This window comes from Salvelinus sp. IW2-2015, linkage group LG20 (genome assembly GCF_002910315.2).
Source record: "Salvelinus sp. IW2-2015 linkage group LG20, ASM291031v2, whole genome shotgun sequence".
Lineage (NCBI taxonomy): Eukaryota > Metazoa > Chordata > Actinopteri > Salmoniformes > Salmonidae > Salvelinus > Salvelinus sp. IW2-2015.
The window spans coordinates 4,756,917-4,780,357 of NC_036860.1; the positions used below are offsets into that span (position 1 = coordinate 4,756,917).

Below are 23,441 nucleotides of genomic sequence, written 5' to 3' on the forward strand. Positions count from 1 at the left end.
ATCACATAAAGGCCTGATATCTATCACTTCACCTCCGCATTGACAGACTCCAGACATTTCTAACTATGTGGCTTCAGCAAAGTGTTCTGAGCATCTCCCGGAAGTGACGCTTAGCCAGACAGCATGTCTCTACAGCCCGGTGCTGACATCCTCTTGTGATAGTTTACAATAAATACTGTGTTTACTGACATTAGCTAATTATTTATATCATCAATTGATTTCAATCGATTTAAAGGCAAAGGATGACTTTGATCTTGGACATGGCTTCTGTCATTGCATTTATTTTGCATACTGTATCTGTGACTGTGTAACTATATAGTGCTTTTGTGGTGCAACACATCAGCTCATTGTATCAGTGTAAGGCTAAAACATGCAGGGAGTTAATTCATGTCAACCACCTGTATCGATGGGAAATTATATCAATTCCAGTAAGCTCATAATGACTTCAAACAATGATTTGCCACATTGATGAGTTGAGATTCTAATGAATGCATAGATATAATTTGTTTAAGACAGGAACTAAAAATGAACTGTTCATTTTGAAACATGGACTCCATTTTATGCCAAGAATGCAATCAAAATTGATTTACTGTAATAATCCCTCCCTAATCTTAAAACACAGACATTCTGAGACAGACTGTCTTCCTCCAGAAAAAGAAAAAGCACCCAGGAGACAATGAGTCCTGGATATAGTGATCCCCTTAGGCTAGCTCCAACTACCTCCACATTCCACAACCCACACTGTACCAAAGTACTATCTAACTTTTCTCCTGTTGACGCCAATACATGCATTATTCAAAAGTGATTATCTCACGTTAGGTGTTATCAACCAGTTGTAATATATCATTTTAATTTACCAACCTTCAATTACCAATCAACAAATATTATATCAACAGTTATTGTAACTTCTAGACAACCAAATGTCTCGTATGTGTGGACTGCAGGATCCCTGATACAGTACTTGAATGGCAGTGGATATACAGGTAACTGACAAAATAAAGGAAACACCAACATAAAGCGTCTCAATAGGGCGTTGGGACACCACAAGCCAGAACCCTTCCTGTCTCAGCCTTCAGTATTTATGCTGCAAAAGTTTGTGTCAGGAGGCTAGGGTCAGTCTGTTATATCTGGAGTATTTCGCCTGTCTTATCCGGTGTCCTGTGTGAATTTAAGTATGCTCTCTCTAATTCTCTCACTCTCTTTTTCTCTCTCTTTCTCCCTCTCACTCTCTATCTCTCAGAGGACCTGAGCCATAGGACTATGCCTCAGGACTACCTGGCCTGATGACTCCTTGCTGTCCCCAGTCCACCTGTTTGTGCTGCTGCTCCAGTTTCAACTGTTCTGCTTGCGGCTATGGAACCCTGACCTGTTCACCAGACATGCTACCTTGTCCCAGACCTGCTGTTTTCAACTCTCTAGAGATAGTAGGTGCGGTAGAGATACTCTGAATGATCGGCTATGAAAAGCCAACTGATATTTTCTCCTGAGGTGCGGACCTGTTGCACCCTCTACAACCTCTGTGATTATTATTATCTGACCCTGCTGGTCATCTATGAACATTTGAACATCTTGGCCATGTTCTGTTATAATCTCCAACTGGCACAGCCAGAAGAGGACTGGCCACCCCTCATAGTCTGGTTCCTCTCTAGGTTTCTTCCTAGGTTCCGGCCTTCTAGGGAGTTTTTCCTAGCCAACGTGCTTCTACACCTGCATTGCTTGCTGTTTGGGTTTTAGGCTGGGTTTCTGTACAGCACTTTGTGACATTAGCTGATGTAAGAAGGGCTTTACAAATACATTTGATTGATTGATTGATTGATTGATTGATTGATTGAGAACAGTTTTAATGCACCTTTGCATAGATTTTACAAATTTCTGGAACTTTATTGGAGGGACACCATTCTTTCACAATAAATTCAATAATTTGGTGTTTTGTTGAAGGCAGTGGAAAACGCTGTCTAAGGTGCTGCTCATGCTCATCAAACCATTTGGTGGCCACTTGTACCTTGTGGATGGGGGCATTGTAATCCTATGGGGGCATAGCAATAGTAGCCAAAATAATGGCCAGTCCAGCATTTTTATACATGACCCTAAGCATGATGGGATGTTAATTGCTTAATTAACTCAGGAACCACACCTGTGTGGAAGCACATGCTTTCAATATACTTTGTATCCCTCATTTACTCAAGTGTTTCCATTATTTTGGCAGTTACCTTTACATAACTTTACTATAACGAAGCATACTGTATGTACCACCGCTGCTAAGAAAAAAGGAAGGGTGTGATTTATCTGCCTTTCTCTGTGTAAGAGATGTCCTATTGGATTGTTCAGCATTTCCTGTCCTGTGGGAGGCCATAGGTCTAACGCAAAAGAGCTGCACTTTGATTTTTTGTTCACTACTCCAGGATTATCGCGTTTTGGCAATAAAATATCTCCTTTTTTTTTCTTCTCCTTGCTCAGTCATTTCAGCCACTGTTTGATTTGCCAAACTGCTGGTTACACGATCTTAGAGATGTGATGGGAAGAGAAATTTTGCCAAATAAGCATTCTCTCATACTTTCAGATGCTAATACTGTAAGTGTTTCTGCCATTCTGCTTTGAGAGCGATGAGCCCTCCCAATTATTGTTGTCCAGGCATTGCTGTGGTGCAGATATTTCTGGTGTGTTTGAGGAGTATGATGAATGATACTCTCTAATAAAAGGAGACATATCTCAGTGGCTCACAATCTAGAATCTCTTACTTTACCTCCCAAAAGGGCATAAGTCAAATGTGTCAACATTTTTCAATTCAGAGAACAATACTGACTGTCACCTTGTGTAATAAATGTGGTATAGATATGTTCTCCCTACATAAGTATCTTCAATGCAAAATACCTCAGTAAGGCTACACAGCCTAGTGTCCGTTCCAGCTCACTTACAATGCACTCCCTAGCACTGTCATGTGCCCCTCCTTTGTATCAGACCAGCATGCATGAGAAGCAACAACCTCTTTGATATGAATTGGTGGAGTGAAACGACGATTTTCATCACACATAATTTCCAACGAAAAAAATATTGATCTATTCTCCAACCATCCATCCTACCTTCTTGTGTAAAATCTCCCAAGATCACGGTTACAACTATTGCAATGTTCCAGAGAACACCAGTAGGGAGCAGCCATGAGCTGCTTGTAGAATAATTATTTAGTAGTAGTAGTAGTAGTAGTAGTCATAGAATAATAATAATAATAATGATAATTACTATTATTATAATTATGACACATTTTATTCAGTAAATAATTTGAGGCAATTCAGATGTAGCCTACATTAGTTGAGCAAATTATCTTCAAGATTTCTTCTTAAGTGCATACAGGGCAATACACCGCGTTCTACTTTTCCCTACTCACCCGTACATTCATCCAGCAATATCTTTGCCGATCATAAGGCATAGAAAAAGGAGAGGAGGAGGAATAGTCATCCCGCCTTCCCAATGCCATCTCAGTGCTATCTGGCTGTCGTATCTGACGTCTCATTGGGTTTCCTACACTCTGGCACCGATTGCGAAAAGTGGGTGTTCACTTACTGAGCTTGTGGTGCTCCTACTAATATAATAGTGCTTCSGTGCGGGWGAGCTCACASAGTTGATGCGCACATCGTATCTACCAATCAACAGAAGGCATTAGGACAGCAAGCAACAAACCTGGCCACTGAGAGAGCGCAGTCAATTAATATTTATGCAAAGGTTGTTCACTTTCTACAGCACAAAGTTAGCAGTGAGAGGACCAATGTGTGGCAGTTTTTTCACCCTTGTTGGGAAGAWCCACCGGATTTGTAATTGGCSGRCAGTGTATCGGGATGAAGACGTGCTTTGCACACTACTTCAAACACTTTGGCGTTCCCTTTTTTCTTTTTCCGTAAAATGCCAAGACTTCGTCCATCACARTCTGCKCATTTCAAACCAGGCTGCTCATTTGGAAGGACGCCAGACCGCAGGCTTMCTAATCTGCAAATTCAGTSCAATAAARGGTGACATTGYCTGTCAGCGTTGGAATAAGAAATCGATAGGCTACTCAAAAAAGGGARGCGATATTCTTTCGGAATTTTAACGATCTATTTCCTGTYTCCTTATAACCATGCGAATTGGGGYTATGCTGGAGTGGTTCAGCTACTCACATTTTCAAATYGAGCWYWGCTSATAGTGACAGATTATTGTTGTTGAGTGTCCATGCAAGTATTGGGGTGGAAACATGTCTGGCCACTTCTTTGAGAGGATCACTGCTATCAGAGATGGCATTTTGGTCCAGCACTTCGGTTTTTACCTCTAAAGTGCCCAGGAAAATTTTATTCATGTTCACCCTCTCCCTTTCTGTCACCTACTTGTTCTATAGTTTGATGAGCTGTTACAACTCGTTACAGTTCCCCTTGCAAGAGAACTACGTGTACCAAGGGAGGCTGGTGACGGAGGAGACAACTTTCGTAACATTAAGGGAGAAACTTTATTCCACTTCACCCCAGGGCTATTTGGACGAGAAGCTGATAGAGGTGACTGCCGCCGCCGCTGAGAAAACGGTTGCAATTTCCACTGTCAAAGATAATGTGGAGACCGAACAAAGAACATTGGATTGGGTTCGGAATCAGGCGGCTCCGACTAAAACTGCCGCGGTGTATCAATCTCCCGCTCTGGAGCGGGAGCACCAGGAATTCAGCACCACGGACAACGAACTCAGGGTGAACTGCACCTCGGATTATGGGGTGAAAAAATTACCCCAAGCCATTATAATTGGGGTGAAGAAAGGAGGTACCAGGGCTCTGCTCGAAGCTTTGAGGGTCCATCCCGACATCAGAGCCGTTGGGAATGAGCCACATTTCTTCGACAGGAACTACGAGAGAGGGCTGGATTGGTACAGGTGCGCGCATCCYCTCTCACTTAATAACCCTATCTGGTTCAGAGGTCTCYTTACCCCACATAACATAAACCATGTGTTGGTAGATAGTCTCGATTTGTTCATATTTAAAATGCACTAGATTACCTCTAATAATACTACTAATAATAAGTAGGCCTATACCACTATCAATGCCATTATTCATTATAATCATAATAATCATAATAAAAGTAACAACTCTGATGAAAAATTGCCTACCTATTAGATTGGATATCTGCCAAGTAATTCTGCTTAAACATGTTTCTAGTCTAGTAAAATATCCCCCACTTGTTTTACATCCAACGATACAAAACAGTTGATCAGGTAGCCTCATTTTTCTATCCATTCCACTGCATCAAAATGAGAGCTAGACTGATTTGGATGATAAACTAAAATATTCATATCACTTAGAAACCACACCTAGGGAACAAAGTAGCCTTTATGCAGTACACCTTTATCTTCCTTCTGAAGTACAGTGAACCTAGTTTTGCAATAATATACAATGTTTTATCATAGTGTGCATGTATATGAACATAGCATGCAGCAATAGCCAAACTATTCAGTCGAACAGGTGTTCATGCGAGTGCATTCATTGGAACAATACTCAGATCCCACCTACAGTTGTGGTATTACCTTTCTACGGTGTTCAGAACTGTCCCTGTGCAACAGGCCTGGTTCCTTAGCAGTGTACTCTGGGTTTGGGATGTGATGTCCAGTTATTATTCATACTGTACCACATGTTCTGATAGTGTCACAAATATAGACAATCTTGCCTCATTTAGACAAAATGTATTTCCTTGTTTATTTCCATCTGATAATAGCTAGTTCCCAATATTGCGTTTATTTAGCAAATGCTTTGTAATGTCCACCATTGCAGAAAAAAAGTCTGGTTGCTTGATAACAAAATGAAAACATTCTGCGCTCACCATATCTGATTCAGTGTATATTGTAGGAATTGTGAAAAAGTTTTAAAGCTATTTAATCTGACACAGAGCTGAAACCAAATGCATGTCGCTAAAGGCCTATTTAAGTCCATCGATCTAAAAGCCATATTGCCAGGCTTTTGCTGTATGACTGCGTGGGGGTAGAGAGATCATCATTTTGATCAGCTAATCCAGATGTTTCTCTGCTGATCCTGAGTGTTGTGCCATCCATGTCTTCTCACATGCAATACATTCGAGGTAAAGATTCCCCCAGTCAGGTTCATCACCCAGTCATGCTTTTTCTTTGTTTTCCAACACTGCACATCTCACTGCCTCCTATGTATTTTTTTTCTTCTGTTTATTAAAATATGAACAATCATGGCATTGAACCACGGTCTGTTTGAGGGTTCTTCCGTCCCTCCGTTTGACAGTGGCACTCACTCAATAAGGCGCCAGCATCTAGCAAGATGATGGTCTGACTAACCAGAGGAATGCTGGATTTCAAATGGACTCAATGAGCAGAGAATGAAAATGAAGCCAGCCAGTAGTACACAGAATCCCTGACTCTGTGCCCGTGCCAGAGGGATGAGTTGCTGTCCCTGTGAACCCAGTCTAGTACAGTGGCTCGGGGCTTTTGTATACAGGGGACCATCTGCATCAACTCATTGCAGTGTGGATGGGAGCTATGCTCTCCTCTGTCCTCGGCTGTTGGCTGTTCATTTAGCCCGTGTTAATGTGAGACGTTTCATTACGCTTTCGGTGTCAGGCTCATTAGACGACAAGATGACAGGCTTACATAAATAACACCAAAGTGTGCTTGTGTGTTTTAGTGCCCCTGAGCCAACCAAATCCCTTAAGCGCTCTTAACATTTATTTCCGCGTTTCGTCCTCTGAGTAATGTTAACCTCAGGATGACGTATGCAGAAATGTAACTATCGGGTAGCGGTGTTTTTTACACCCATGGGGACGATATAGCTATGTGGCTGTTCTGTCTGCCAAATTTGAACAGTGTTGTAGTGTGACAAGGGGAAAAAAGGTTACACTCAGAGCTATGTGATCTGCCCACGTCCTGATGCTACAGACAAAGCATGTCATTTTTGTGGATTGTTGCTGTTTAAAAAAAAAAAATACTACATCACGTCTGTGTGCAGGCCTACTGTGTAGGCAGTGTGCCTAATCCTATGACTGAAATCATGATCACGACAATTTAACGTTGGCTTAGGAGGTTGAGTCCAATAATGTTGTCAAACGCCCTGAATCAATTTGATTGTGCAGCGGTGGCTCATTTCATACTTTGTGTTGGCTTGGAGAGTTAGACACTGGCAGAGGATGAATGTGGTACCGTTGTAAAAGATTTAAAAGAAGCCAGTACAAATGCACAGCCTGAAGAGGTGTGCACTGAGAGAGCTATTCTGTGCTTGCCACAGTTATACGGTGCTCCAGAATCCCGGTACGCATACAGAATTCATCTGGTAGAAATATCAAGTGAAACATATTTTTATACCCCATCCGCTGGGCATATATTTCACAAGGAGTAAGTTAATCTTCTTGTTCATGAAATATGATGCAGCACCTTGGTGACATCTGATTTACCCGGGTAACACAATGTTTAAAAGGCTTGTCGGGGAGGACCTTATGCCTTGTTAAACTTCTTACCGCTTTTGAGGAGAAGCTATAGTCTTTAACCAGCAGGTCATTCTTTCTGTGTGTCAGATCATAATAGCTATACCATCATTAGAGGATTCACGCCGTTGCCTGGAAGCCTATCTCGGGTTTAAATAGGTGCTGCAAAACAGCAGACGATTCATTGAGCTGGTATTTAGGAACAACTCTATTGCTTGTGTTACAGTTGATTTTCCAGGAAGATTATTTGGGTTGTACTACTATGCTGATCATATTGTGTGAGTTGTCAATGAGATGCATAGCTCTGAAGCGGCTCTGAGGTCTCCGAGCCCCTTATCATTGTGTTGGGAGAATGACACTTTGTAAGCCTTGTAAGCGATAAAAGCTGAGGCAATGTGACTGTAAATATTTTGAGCTGTTTTGTACCTTTGCAAAGCTATGGCCCTGTGTTGCACAGTGTGACAAACAATAATGTTAATTTACAGTGGTGCTTATAACGTGCAGCACGGTGTTCTGAACGTGCTCTCCTTCCCCAAGCTATTTCACCTCAGGCGGAGGTCTTGGTTGCTGCCTGCTGGCTTTTATATGAGGTGGCCTTTAAAAAAAGATGCCAAAGAATCAGCCTTGCCATCACCAAGGACTTTCTCTCTTTGTGTGAGTTGTAATGCATTCTGATCAATAGGGACCTACACAGCTCAGAAGCCCACACAGTGCAGGCTCTACACTCTGCCAAGGCCTTGCAATGAAGTGCTCTCATTCTTTTATCTACTTTTTCATCGAGGCTCTGTTTCCCACTGAATGGTGGAAAAAGCTTAACGAAAGAATTTCCAGTTTACTGCTACTTCTTTTTCAGTAAATACGAAATGCTAGTAGTGTAGAGACCATGTCAGAGCACCATGTCTTTGCACTGCTGCAGGCCCYGGGGGACTCTGAGGAGAATAGCATGAATTCCAGCCCCAGCTTTATCCGCAKCCTTCKGTGTAGTAAGACAGYACCCTCTGACAGYAAGTGTGTGTCGGAGACAGCGATCTACTGCTGAGAGTAGCATCAGAGAGTCTAAATCCTGTGTTTATCCCTTGTTTACCSCTGCGCTCCCACCTCAGCATGCWGCTCCACGGCTCAGCTCCCTGAGTCTTGCCACCAGACTAGGGGTCCGTGACTCCAGTCAGCGGGGAGATGGGATGGAGGGAGGTGGGCCAGATCCCTGAGCAGCAGGCTGGATGCCATCCCCTCCATCTTCCAGCTGGGCCTGTGCTGCTGCTGCTGCAGCGCCTCCACGTCCTCCGCTCCTCCCCGGCAAGCCGGAATCTGTCTGTGCCTGATAAGATGGCGCCAAGGCTCGCAAGGACGCACCTCTGGGTACTGGGATGCCAACGCGGCAGTCGTGGAATTAAACTTTTTAATTAGCAGCATGCCCCAGTGCCTGTCAAGAGAGTGGACCGCTGCAGTCAGGTTGGTCTCAACATCCCCCCTCCCCTTTTCCACTTGATTAAACTCCCAAGCACCACAGAGCCCAGAGATTCCACCAGCGTCCACAACAGAAACATATTTATTTCCTGTTCCAGCGCCTTTGACTGGATGCAGACATGGCACAGCGCTATGACACAGACGGCACCTTCCCGCCAGAAAGCCTTTGTGTCATCTCTGTCTGGCTGTTAAACATGAGTTTATGAAGGAGAATAATCAGAACCTTCAGATTGCTGCACCACCAATTACTGTCAGTCTGGATGAATATGGAAATTGGATCACACCTAAATAGCCTAATGTAACTTACTCTGTAGCAAGTTCCTACAACTATGAATGGCAGGTTTGTGTAGCCATTTACTCTTGTGTATAATCACATGCACGATACCTGTTACAAGTTAGCTAGTTAAATGTCTACTAGCTAGATATTTAGGTGTGTGTATAGCTATCTTATGTGTATGTGTCTCTACAGCGAAACTGTGGGAACAATTCACGGCACTTTATCTTTCCAGTTCAACCATATCAGCAGGTATTATCAAAATAAGTCTAGTCATGAACACCATCCACACAGCATTGCACTGCCTGGGATTTGTTTTTTTTCTGCAATGGAATCAGTGTTTTGTGTTGGGAGAATGTGGATTGAATTTGTTTTGTGTTACTCTAGGGTCAGCCTTGGGGGGTTATCTTAGCCTATTTCTATTGTGACACTAGAATTATGAAAGAAGTAACACTGCTGCATCCTTTGTTGCTTAGAGAGAGAACAAATCACTCTGGCAGTGGGTTAGTGCAGACAATTTCATTCTACCCCAGCTCCTTCTTGCTATTCACATGCAATACCTTACCCTCTCTCTTTGACATTCATTTCCTATTCCGTGTCATGGACAAAGCTACACCCAAACACATAAAGTGATCATTCTCCAATTCCAGTAAAGTTGACTTTACTTGAGTTTAGAATTTAATTTGCTGATTCAATTTGCCAACACAATGAATTGGCAATGGGGAATGGTTGCCATCAAGGCTCAGCCTCCCTTTAGGTTCGTGTCTGTCAAAATAGAACTGGATGGAATTCTGCCTTGCATTCTTCTCCATTCCAACGCCAATGGGAAAACAGGGAATTCTTAGACCCATATTTCAGTTCCATGTCATAGATGGATTGCCTGAAAATGACAGCCCCAGTCTCGCCTGTTAAGTGATTTATTTTGGACCAAAAATAAAGTATAAGCACAAGTCATTTTAAGCTTGAAAGGATTCCTATCTCCCAGGGATTATTTACTTGCCGCAGAATTGCCGTGATGTGCTTCTAGTCAGAAGGAACAATGATTCCATTCGGCAAGAATACTGCTTTACAGCCATCTTTAAATCTCTCCGAATAAGACTTCCTTTTGGGACAAATAAGCATGTCAATCATACTTGTCAAAATTCCAATTTTCCTTTAGCCTCTCCTGGAGCACTTGGTGCTGTGCATACATGCCCCTTATCGGTTGTGAGTGATGCAGTCTCATGACACAAACCCCAAAGCAAGCTGATGCATTGGTTCAGTTAGAGCAGGATTTTCTCTGACAGGGCTGGCCATGGAGCCAAGATGTCACGCAAGGGCTGTTGGGAGCATGTTTCAAATATGTGGCCGTGACCTGACATGTACTCCAGGAGTGTGTTAAGCTGAGGGATGTGGGGAGAGTGGAAATCATAACTTCTCCCTCCACGCTCCACCAGTAGCATTATTCCGCCTGCATGCCCATGACATATTACACACCTGTCTCTTATACACATCTAGATGTGTATAAGAGACAGGTGTTAAGCTGAGGGATGTGGGGAGAGTGGAAATCATAACTTCTCCCTCCACGCTCCACCAGTAGCATTATTCCGCCTGCATGCCCATGACATATTACACACAGAGCTTATTCATAGGAAATACATCAGCTTGGCTGTATCAAGATGTAGGAATTAGCTTGAGATATAGTCTGGGATGACATGGAAAGCAATTGTCTTTTTCTTCAAGGACTTGCCAAAGAACCACTGACGCCACTGACGCCATCCACAGCTCACAACAATATTGACAGGCTTAATTCAATTATGGCAGTGCGATGTGCTGAGACTCCGGAGGTGTGAGCTAATTCCTCTGTTTACACCCCTGAGTCACTGTCACAAACAAAGAAATTCATTGGCTTCCAGGAGCTTGTTTGCTGCGATTGTCCCATTGCCTTTGAAGTTTCTCATCGCTTTAAGTTGTTTATTTATTCATGCTCTTTCTTTGCCTGAAATCACCATGGGGTATTCCGCTAGAATATTTTAGCACAGTGTGAAACAATGAAAGAGCTGAGTATTAGACATGTAAACTACGCATAACACAGTCCTTACATTGAGATGGTATTCTGATTCAGAGGGGCTCGGTTAAATGCGGAAGACACATTTCAGATGAATGCATTCAGTTGTACAACTGACTAGGTATTCCCCTTTCACTTTCTGTGTTGATTGGGCTTTTCAAGTAGGAAATCTTCACTGGGAGTTGTGTTTATTGAAACCCTTTGATAAGTATTTAGGTTTTCGAGTTTCAACCATTTCAACCAAGAATACTTTATTAATCAGACCTCCACCATGAGAATGCTGTCCTCTATTCTCTGTATAGGCTGGTGGAAGTGATTTTTATATAGAGGCTGTGGCATTGTGCCAAGCTCCTTTGAGACTTAGACTAAACTGATGAAATGCAAAAGGATGCTTTTAGGGATTATGCTAATTACTAATTGGTGTATAAGAAGGTGATTGTTTTTCCTGGATAATTTGGATTATTGGCATTAGAGATTTAGTTGCAAGTTAACGTGCTCTTCCTGTTTTAATGGGGCCATTAGCTCCTCCCAACCATGTGAAGCCAACTCTTAGTTAATGTGGCTGATAGTTTTTCTTTATGCCTTTAACATGCTCAGCCACACACACACGTGTGCAGGGCGACACACGAGGAAATGTGTTTCGGTGCAATCATGTCAAAGATGCTTGTGTGTTTAAAAGAAAAGTGACATATCCCATAATCCTTCATGTATAGGGGTAAGCACAAAGGGGTACACAGTCAGACATCACAGGTACAATCACGTTTCCCCATGGTCTTGTTTTTCTGTTGAATGTCAGGATTTAGCTATGAAGCTTTTTTATTGTTCCAAAAAAAGATAGATGCCAAACTGTAGTTACAGTATATTCACAAGATATGTTTCAGAGCAGGATGAAAAGATAGGAGTGAAAAGATGCCAACCCATACCCAGGGCTATAGCAGGATTAGACTCTCTTTTTGTCTGAGGTTTACCTTTAGATATGTGAGCTACACTTGGTTATTCATCCCATTCATTTTCAGTATGCCTGGGATGACTCTGCTCACGGTCGCCTTCCACTCCCATCGACCTCCAGTTTGTTTCACATCTGCACGACTCGAGGAGGGAGAATGTTAAGTATGAATTGATTTTTAAATAAGCATACATTTACCTTCAGACACCTGCGGAACATATTGGGCTCGTGCTGTATTGCAAAACAGGCTATTTTAATTGATCTTTGTGATGGACAATGAGGACAGACCACCCTGTCTTTGGAGTCAAGGTGACTTTGGCATCACAATCCTATACCGAGTCCCTTGTTTTTTTTATGATGGGACAACTTACCATGAAAGCGCATCTGGGCAGAGGTGAGAAGGTAACAGTGCTGTAACTAATGGGTTTATTTAATTTAATTTACTGGCTGTGGCCCCCAGATCATTGGAGGCATGCTGGCCACAGTGAGATTGAGGTTGCAGTGGGAAAGAAAGAAAGATTAACCCTCTTTTCAAAAGGGCAAATTTCACTCTCATGTCATGCTGGATTTTCTTGCCGAGATAGCAGGCCAGTATAAATCTGCAGAACTAAATGAATACAGGTTTGCGGTGAAATGGGCCTCTCAAGCTTATTTCGTACAAGCCACCTAATCAACGTCACGCTGGGGAATCGGTCATAAATGAAGGCTTTGTCAACATGTCCTCAGATGGATGCAAGGGAGCATTTGCAATAACAATTGCTTCTGGATTCGAAACGTTGACGTACCAACGGAAGGTCAATTGGGCATATCTAACACGACTGAAGTTTTTTTGAGGGGATAGTTGTGAAGGCTGGTATTTTCCTAATGATTAAAGGTATATAATTCTGTAGAACAGCTTGGTAGGGTTGTTGCTGTCATCATTAACACAGGCTTTTAGCTAAATATTATCTTTGATGCCATTGTTGTAGTCACATGTCTCTCCGTATCTGTTTCTGGCCACATTGTCTCCAATTAACAGTCTTACAATTTTCTGATGCAATCAGTGGAATATAAATTAAGCAATCCCAGCAGCCTCTGGCTCTGCGTCGTCTCAGCCTCACGCTGAATCACTCGCTGTTAGATCTGTTTTGTAATAAACCCACTTTTTACAGGGCTAAACACGTACTCACTGCACCTTGGGTAAACTCAACAAACGCTTCAGGGTTTCAAAATTAATGTGGCATAATAATTAGTTAACCAACAGTGCGATGCCAGAGGAAGGAATTTTACTCCTTGTGTTTAATAACAGATAGTTTAATTTGCCTTGCTACTAATGTTGCATGTGTTTCTTCATGCTATTTAATATTTGGGACTCACTTAGCTGGCTCCTTCCCTCCACACAGATGGATCTGCACAAATATACCCATTTGATGTTTTCCTTTCAGTAGATTTTTGGTTTGTGGTGGCAAGACAGTGTAAAACACTGAAAACTGCCTACAAACCACTGATGGTTGCTCACGGCGGAATCCGATCAAAACAAAGAAGCTGTGTTTGGTTAGTTCACTCAGTCAGCCATTGGCTGCTTGATGGGCCGATCTGCATTCTAGTGGATGTTATTGTAAATTTTTAGGACTGAGGCATTGTCTCTTATAGGGTACCCCAGGTGTAATATGATCACTTTCCCTCTCACCTGTCTGTTGGGATAACCCAACTCTAAAGCTGTGAGAGGGGTGTGTGTTGTTGTGTGTTCGAGACGAGTGAATGTCCAGAGCCAAACCAAAAAGGCGCTAGACATTCCACGGCACCACCCATAGATGAAGAGACTAACACTCTTAAAGGCCAGTGCAGTCAAAAGTGTGATATTCTTATGTTTTATATACATTTCCACACTATGAGGTTGTAATTGTGAAAATGATGATAATGCCCTTTAATAGGGATAGGCGTTCCGTCAACAGGACAGTTGTAAATCATGCAGCGCCTTGTGTCACGATCGCAGATTTTAGAGAAAAAACAAATGTCGTTATATATAAGTGTCTTATATAAAAGCTTAAATTCTTGTTAATATAACTGCACTGTCCAATTTAGAGCAGCTATTACTGCGAAAAATGCCATGCTATTGTTTGAGGAGAGCTCCTAACAACAAAACACTTTTTTCACCGCGATAGGTTTGATAAATTCACCTCTGAAGGTGAAATGTGTACTTACATTCTGAAATCTTGCTCTGATTTATCATCCAAAGGGTCCCAGAGATAACATGAAGTGTCGTTTTGTTAGATAAAATCCTTTTTCATATCCTAAAAAGGTCCATATAACATGCACAATCGATTTTGTATTTCCACTCATTCAATTTACAAAGAAAGGAATCTGTGAAAATCTAACCCTAAACGTTGTTTCAACCAGTCAAATCACGTTCGTATGTATTCCTCAGACATCCTAGAATGTAACCAGACTACACTATATCATTAGGGGTGTAGTATATCCTATAGGACACCAAATTTGGTCAGAGAGTGACGCCTTCATGGCATGCCGATGACGTGTCCGGTCTTCATTTGATCGACTGTATCTTTGTCAAATAAGCACCAATCGGGGTCAAACAAAGCTAGCTAGATAGCCAATGAACTGGCCTTTGTATATGTCGCAAAATGTAGCTGCCAACCTTTTGCGACAACATGCCTTTTCCCTTTGGACAAAAAAACTATGAATAAGAATATTCATAGTTATGAAGTTATGAAAACTAGTTGTTTTGCAAATGTTGAACTTATAATATGGCTACTAATACTGGAAAAGCTAAATCAAAGTCCAAGTATACTGATTCGATGATATTCTTGCAGAAAAATGTAATATGAATGCAAATGTCTCCTTCACGATTTGCCCAAATGTACCTGGGTGACTTCACACTAAATGTCATGTAGTTCGCTCATACTTCAAGTATGAAACTTTGCACATACACTGCTGCCATATTGTGAACACCATCAGAATTACAACCAGAGTGATGGCTGGAACTGGGACCATTCTCTTGCATTTCAAAGATGGTGGTATTTTCTTCTACCAGATCTATTGTGTTATATTCTCCTACATTCAATTCACATTTCCACAAACTTCAAAGTTTCCTTTCAAATGGTACCAAATAATATGCATATCCTTGCTTCAGGGCCTGAGCTGCAGGCAGTTAGATTTGGAGAGGTCATTTTAGGCAAAAATTGGAAAAAAGGGGGCTATCCCCATGAAGTTTTGGTGGGATGCAGTTTTGGACTGTCTGGTGTAGGGTCGTCGACCGATTAATCTGCATGGCCGATTATAAATGCAGGGTATATGCAGCAGCTTGGGCCGCCGGCTCGTTGCGAACTGTTGACAGGCCATTTATTCCTAACAAAGACCGTAATTAATTCACCAGAATTTTACATAATTATGACATAACATTGAAGGTTGTGCAATGTAACAGCAATATTTAGACTTAGGGTTGCCACCCGTTCGATAACATACGGAACGGTTCCGTATTTCACTGAAAGAATAAACGTTTTGTTTTCGAAATGATAGTTTACGGATTTGACCATATTAATGACCAAAGGCTCATATTTCTCTGTGTTTATTATATTATAATTAAGAGAGCAGTCTGACTGAGCGGTGGTAGGTTGCAGCAGGCTCGTAAGCATTCATTCAAACAGCACTTTCCTGCATTTGCCAGCAGCTTTTCGCAGTGCTTAAAGCACAGCGCTGTTTATGACTTCAAGCCTATCAACTCCCGAGATTAGGCTGGAAATACTATAGTGCCTATAAAAACATCCAATAGTCAAAGGTATATGAAATACATATGGTATAGAGAGAAATAGTCCTATAATTAATATAATAACTACAACCTAAAACTTCTTAACTGGGAATATTGAAGACTCATGTTAAAAGTAACCACCAGCTTTCATATGTTCTCATGTTCAGAGCAAGGACCTTAAACATGAGCTTTCTTACATGGCACATATTGCACTTTTACCTTCTTCTCCAACACTGTTTTTGCATTATTTAAACCAAATTGAACATGTTTCATTATTTATTTGAGACTAAATTTATTTTATTTATGTATTATATTAAGTTAAAATAAAAGTGTCCATTGTTCTTTCAGTATTGTTGTAATTGTCATTATTACAAATGTATACAGTATATAAAAATCGGCCGGTACCGACCGGTATCATCTTTTTTTGGTCCTCCAATAATCGGTATCGGCGTTGAAAAATCATATTCGGTCGACCTCTAGTCTGGTGACATCACAAGGCGGTAAATTAGATAAAATAACTAAAATAAAGATAGTTCCAAACCTTTTCAGTTTTCCACCCCCCCCCCCCCCCCCCCCCCCCTTTTTTTTTAAAGATCAGTCTTGAATTTACAACTGATTATTTTCCCTTTCATGAGATATAGACAGCTTGCATCATCTCTTGTTTTGTAGTTTTTTTGTGCGCTTTACTATAAATATTGTGAAGTGGAAAAGGTCTTTGTAGATCTCATTAAATGTTCCATGCATTTTACATACAGTATGGCATTTGGTTCAACTTGAATGATAACTGCATTAGTTCCCCAATTGTCTTCATTCTACTACATTCTAGTTATCCGTATTCAAGTGTTTCATCATCAGTGCATGATGGCATTGGGCATTTTTTTGTTTTAATGTAACAGCTCCATTGGACTACTGCTCTCACCGGGAGCCTTCGCACTCAGATTAGCCACACCGTGTCTCTAAATTGTTCTGACAGGTTATTTGCCCATAGTCTTTTGATGAGTTGTTCACATTCTGATATAGCAAAGTTCCTATACATAATAATTCCACCGTTAACGCCATTCACAATTGAATCATAGATGTCTTTGCTTGACTGAGTGCACCAGTTTATTTGTAAATATCTTAACTTTTTGGTAAAATCGCCTTAGAAATGGTTGAAATACTGGATGCTGCTTCTTGCTCTCCCTTCCCCCCCACTCAAACCACTCCCAGACAGTCCTAGCAAAATTCTTGCTTGCGAAATTGTTTATTTTTGACCATTTTCATTTAAACAATCGCAGTAAGGTACTTAATTTTTACCCAGAAATGATTTAATATTGAGATAAAAACGACTGGATTGGCCCTTTAAATCCAGGTTATCATAAACCAGTCCACTCATGCCACCGTCAGACTGCAGCTGAAGTGTAGGTTGAGTTTAGGTTATTGCAGTGTAAGTCAAAATGACTTATCCTCACAAGTTTGAACAGGAAAAGAGAAGGTAGGTAAATATAACTTTTTCATATTGCGACAGCGTCTTTAGAAAGGCATTCAAAGACTAGCCCTAGTAATACAGGAGTACGGTAATGAATATCAGTGAAAAACACTATAGTGTTCAGACAAGCCTTGACATTGAAAGGGCATGCCCCCCAACTCAAATAAATGGTGCCCCACAGAGCCAGACATGGCCCTGGCATTCCCCGACTTTAGTTCCTTTTGTTTCACGAGTCAAGGGCCTTTTTCTATCAGACTTGTCCATTATCTGAGTCTGAAAGACACAGCAAAGTCCACCACATGGTCTGTCAATTTGTGAAACTCACCAGAGCAGTCCTGGTGTGATAATGAATGTAATTTATTTCCTCCTATGGCACAGACACAATTATTTCAAATGCCTGTGGACCTGTGCATGCGGCAAAGTGTAAGATACACCAAATAGTCATCTTCACCCACTCCTAGATGGAAATAATTGTCAATGATGATGTATTTCTTTATTATAAGGAAAGTAAATGTTTTAATACAGAAACATGTTCCAGTAGGGCTTCAATAGGAACAGGAATACTTCCTAATAATGTCACGTGGCTTGGAAAACTCCTGGCCCCAGCATCAACCACGCATTTCTTAACATTCTACAATGCTGCCCGCTGTGCTGGTTCATCTATCTGGCTTGCACCCGACCAGAACTGACAACCCACTGGATTGACTGACTGTCACCAAGGCACCCGCTATAAAACCATATCAGCCCAGCCTGAGGTTGTGATCCCAGCCTCGTGTTGTGTCTGGCTGGGGCATGTTTGTTTTGGAGAGAGCACTCTGCCTTCCTTGGCTGTCCTCTTTATTGCAGCGGCCCCTAATAGCTTGATTTAATGCACTCTCAGAGGTCAGATATTGCGCTGGCAGCCACAGACCACTTCCTTCCTCACTGCCCCATTAATAGCAGCAAACAAATCAGAGATGCACTGTAAATTCTCTCCCTGGCATATCGGAGCTGTTTGGATGGGAGACGTGGACAGATTTATTATGGGGAAGAAGGATATCTCTAGAAAAGACTAGCCAGGTTTTTTCCCCTCTCTCTCCAAAACATGGGCTGTGTGAACACTAATTAAATGTATTATTCCCAGTAGGATAGCTTAGCTAGTGTTCCGTCACATATCCTCTGATCCTTATGGTATGTCTGTGCAAGATGTGTACTGTATGTAGAGTCATGTACAGAGTCACTCAAAGCCTGTTTATCCTGACCTGCTTTTCACAGGACTACTTCCTCCAAACAAGAAGCTCAATCTCAAGTGGTTTATTTCGTCATTGAGGTTCGCTAATTGTGCCTTGTAAAAAGACTAGATGTGTACAGTGACAGTCATAAGCATATCAGTCCAGAACATTTGACATTGTGCATCTTGGCTTTGGAGAGTCAGGTGTTGTGTTTAGGGACTATCACCTAAATATACACTACCGGTCAAAAGTTTTAGAACACCTACTCATTCAAGGGTTTTTCTTTATTTTTACTATTTTCTACATTGTAAAATAACAGTGAAGACATTTAAACTATGAAAAAACACATATGGAATCATGTAAACTCAGCAAAAAAAGAAGTCCCTTTTTCAGGACCCTGTCTTTCAAAGATGATTAATAAAAATCCAAATAACTTCACAGATCTTCATTGTAAAGGGTTTAAACACTGTTTCCCATGCTTGTTCAATGAACCATAAACAATTAATGAACATGCACCTGTGGAACGATCATTAAGACACTAACAGCTTACAGACGGTAGACAATTAGGGTCACAGTTATGAAAACTTAGGACACTAAAGAGGCCTTTCTACTGACTCTGAATAATACCAAAAGAAAGATGCCCAGGGTCCCTGCTCATCCGCGTGAACGTGCCTTAGGCATGCTGCAAGGAGGCATGAGGACTGCAGATATGGCCAGGGCAATACATTGCAATGTCTGTACTGTGAGACGCCTAAGACAGCTCTACAGGGAGACAGGACGTACAGCTGATCGTCCTCGCAGTGGCAGATCACGTGTAACAACACCTGCACAGGATTGGTACATCCGAACATCACACCTGCGGGACAGGTACAGGATGGCAACAACAACTGCCCGAGTTACACCAGGAACGCACAATCCCTCCATCAGTGCTCAGACTGTCCACAATAAGCTAAGAGAGGCTAAACTGAGGGCTTGTAAAAAAAAAAGTGCTCTTCACTGACGTGTCACTGTTTTGTGTCACCAGGGGTGATGGTCGGATTTGCGTTTATCGTCGAAGGAATGAGCGTTACATCGAGGCCTGTACTCTGGAGCGGGATCGATTTGGAGGTGGAGGGTCCGTCATGGTCTGGAGCGGTGTGTCACAGCATCATCGGACTGAGCAATCTCAACACTGTGCGTTACAAGGAAGACATCCTCCTCCCTCATGTGGTACCCTTCCTGCAGGCTCATCCTGACATGACCTTCCAGCGTGACAATGCCACCAGCCATACTGCTCGTTCTGTGCATGATATCCTGCAAGACAGGAATTTCAGTGTTCAGCCATGGCCATCGAAGAGCCCGGATCTCAATCCCATTGAGCATGTCTGGGACCAGTTGGATCGGAGGGTGAGGGCTAGGGCCATTCCCCCTAGAAATGTCTGGAAACTTGCAAATGCCTCGGTGGAAGAGTGGGGTAACATCTCACAGCAAGAACTGGCAAATCTGGTGCAGTCCATGAGGAGGAGATGCACTGCAGTACTTAATGCAGCTGGTGGCCACACCAGATGCTGACTTTTACTTTTGATTTTGACCCCCCCCCTTTGTTCAGGGGCACATTATTCCATGTCTGTGGAACGTGTTCAGTTTGTCTGTTGTTGAATCTTGTTATGTTCATACAAATATTTACATATGTTAAATTTGCTGAAAATAAACGCAGTTGACAGTAGAGGATGTTTCTTTTTTTGCTGAGTTTAGTAACCAAAAAAAGTGTTAAACAAATCAAAATATATTTCATGTTTGAGAATCTTCAAATAGCCACCCTTTGCCTTTATTGACAGCTTTGCACACTATTGGCATTCTCTCAACCAGCTTAAACGAGGTAGTCACCTGGAATGCATTTCAATTAACAGGTGTGCCTTAAGTTAATTTGTGTGTTTGAGCGAATCAGTTGTCGTGACAAGGTAGGGGTGGTATACAGAAGATAGCCCTATTTGGTAAAAGAGTCCATATTATGGCAAGAGCAGCTCAAATAAGCAAAGAGAAACAACAGTCCATTATTACTTTAACACATGAAGGTCAGTCAAGAACTTTTAAAGTTTCTTCAAGTGGAGTAACAAAAACCATCAACCGCTATGGTGAAACTGGCTCTCATGAGGACCGCCACAGGAATGGAAGATCCACAGTTACCTCTGCAGCTGAGGATACGTTCATTAGAGTTGCCAGCCTCAGACATTGCAGCTCAAATAAATGCATCACAGAGTTCAATTAACAGATCCATCTCAACATCAACTGTTCAGAGGAGTCTGTGGGAATCAGGTCTTCATGGTCAAATTGCTGCAAAGAAACCACTACTAAAGGACACCAATAATAAGAAGAGACGTGCTTGGGCCAAGAAACACGAGCAATGGACATTAGGCCAGTGGAAAGCCCAAATTAGACATTTTTGGTTCCAACAACAGTGTCTTTGTGAGATGGGGTGTGGGTGAATGGATGATCTCCGCATATGTATTTCGCACCGTGAAGCATGGAGGAGGAAGTGTTGTGGTGTAGGGGTGCTTTGCTGGTGACACTGTCTGTGATTTATTTACAATTCAAGGCAGACTTAACCAGCCTGTCTACCACAACATTCTGCAGCGATATGCCATCCCATCGGGTTTGCGCTTAGCGGGACTATCATTTGTTTTTCGACAGGACAATAACCTAACACACCTCCAGGCTGTGTAAGGGCTATTTTATGAAGAAGGAGAGTGATGAAGTGCTGCATCAGATGACCTGGCCTCCACAATACTCCAACCTCAACCAAATTGAGATGGTTTGGAATCAGTCGGACCGCAGCGGGAACGAAAAGCAGCCAACAAGTGCTCAGCATATGTGGGAACTCCTTCAATACTGTTGTAAAAGCATTCCAGGTGAAGCTGGTTGAGAGAATGCCAAGAGTGTACAAAGCTGGCATCAAGGCAAAGGGTGGCTACTTTGAAGAATCAAAATATATTTTGATTTGTTTAACACTTTTTTGGTTACTACATGATTCCATATGTGTTATTTCATAGTTTTTATGTCTTCACTATTATTCTACAATGTAGAAAATAGTAAAAATAAAGAAAAACCCTTGAATGAGTAGGTGTTCTAAAACTGTTGACCGGTAGTATATACCCGATATGAAGCCGTCACCACCATACAGGAAAACGAAGCTTGTAAATTGGAAGTAACCTTTTCTCAGACAGCCCTTTCCTTCCCATCACATCTCGGCTTTGCAGCAGTATGACGAAATATTTATTTTCATCAAATGATGGTCAGACGGGATAATTATTATTCTAGTCAGCATGTGTTTATCTTGATGTAGCCCTCAATAATCAACTAGATCCAACAAGCACATTTCATTCAGGTGCCACTGCAGTCAAAGCCCTTGCATTTCAAAGGAGCACTGCACAACATCATTTTCAACAATAGTGGTATAATGAGTTCCTTACACAATGCTAAACATTTTACTTATATTTCACGCTGTAAATATAGCACAAGGGTGTATATATCATAGCCTTCATTAGTCAATATTTTTATTGACATGACTACAGCATTTGAGAATCATCAATTATGTTTCCTAGGATAAATGGAACAATGTCAAACATGTGGTTTCCATATGTTTGATGGGTTTAATACCGTTCCATTCATTCCAGTCCAGTCATTACAATGAGCCCGTCCTCCTATAGCTCCTCCATCCAGCCTGCTCTGATCCCAGGGTGCATTTACTGTAAAGGCGTGACTGTTTTTGAAGCGTTTCTCAGAGGCCTTTCATAACCAACCTTCCCTGCAGATGTTACACGAGCACAGCTCCTTTGAAAAAATTACTCAGAAACCCAATTTTTAAAATAGTTATTGGAAATTGGCCACTACACTTGCCAACAATCATTTAGAGAGACATGGCAAAGCTACATAACTGTTAACCCTTCTGTAGCTTATCTTTAAAGACCTTCATTATGGGTTAGAGCCATATACTTAGAGTTTTATAAAATCTATGAAACCAACTGGCCGGTGATTGTAAATGAATCATGTTGTGGTGTATAGAACCGGGATGGTTGTGATTTTTAGGCAGAAAGAGCTCCAGTAATGCTGAATCTCTGAGGCAGATGTCTGTATTTAGACAGGGCAGGTAGCATATTTGAGCAACAGATACTCTAGGGAGTAAAAACCTTTCAGCAAGCTCTCTGTTAGAGCTTGTGATTTACAGTGTTTCTGCCAATTACAAAACTTGCCTTGGAAATGCACAGTCCTCTTCTTATACCCTTCTCCATATTGTTTATACACCAATCTCCCACTGCATTCTCACCTTCGCTTTCCTTATGAAGAATAAACTGCCCGGGGCTACTCTCATGCAACAATGGTTCACACTGTCCATAACACAGAAAAGCATTCACCTTACTCACAGGAGACCATGACTATTTCAACAGTATAGACCTCTTGTCACAAAAGAGCAGGAGCGAGGGAGGACGGTATTGTGTGCAATTGAAAAGTAGAGATTTTGCCCATCCCTGTATCACTTGATTATGTTGTGGAGAAAGAGAACTTCACAAGGAGTGGAATATCAATTTTCTCTCCTGTTCTAAAAATGGCAGTAATCAAAGACTTGGTATTAATTACACACATAAACAAAGCAGCCTTTTTAATGGTGATCAACATCAAAGGTAGTGGCGGACTCAACAAAAAAATAGTCCTTGGAGAATTGTGTGTGTGCGTGCGTGCATTATGTTTTGTGTCAGCCTGTCAGTCTGTCTGTGTGTTTTTGTTTGTGCTGAATGAGAATATTTTCAATGTGGAAAGTCTATGATGATTCATACTTTGCTCAAGGAAAAAGGCAACATGTTGG

At 41.7% G+C, this 23,441-nt stretch overlaps 1 protein-coding gene across 1 annotated transcript in view; it reads left to right on the top strand.

The window, feature by feature from the left end:
- The first annotated feature begins 3,517 nt into the window (after positions 1 to 3,517).
- Positions 3,518 to 23,441, top strand: part of LOC111980178 (heparan sulfate glucosamine 3-O-sulfotransferase 4-like) — a 97,509-nt gene continuing 77,585 nt past the window's right edge. Inside the window, exon 1 of the mRNA XM_024010848.2 lies at positions 3,518 to 4,882. Coding sequence (XP_023866616.1) covers positions 4,263 to 4,882 — 620 coding nt within the window. The 5' untranslated portion in view covers positions 3,518 to 4,262. The remainder of the gene's footprint in view (positions 4,883 to 23,441) is intronic.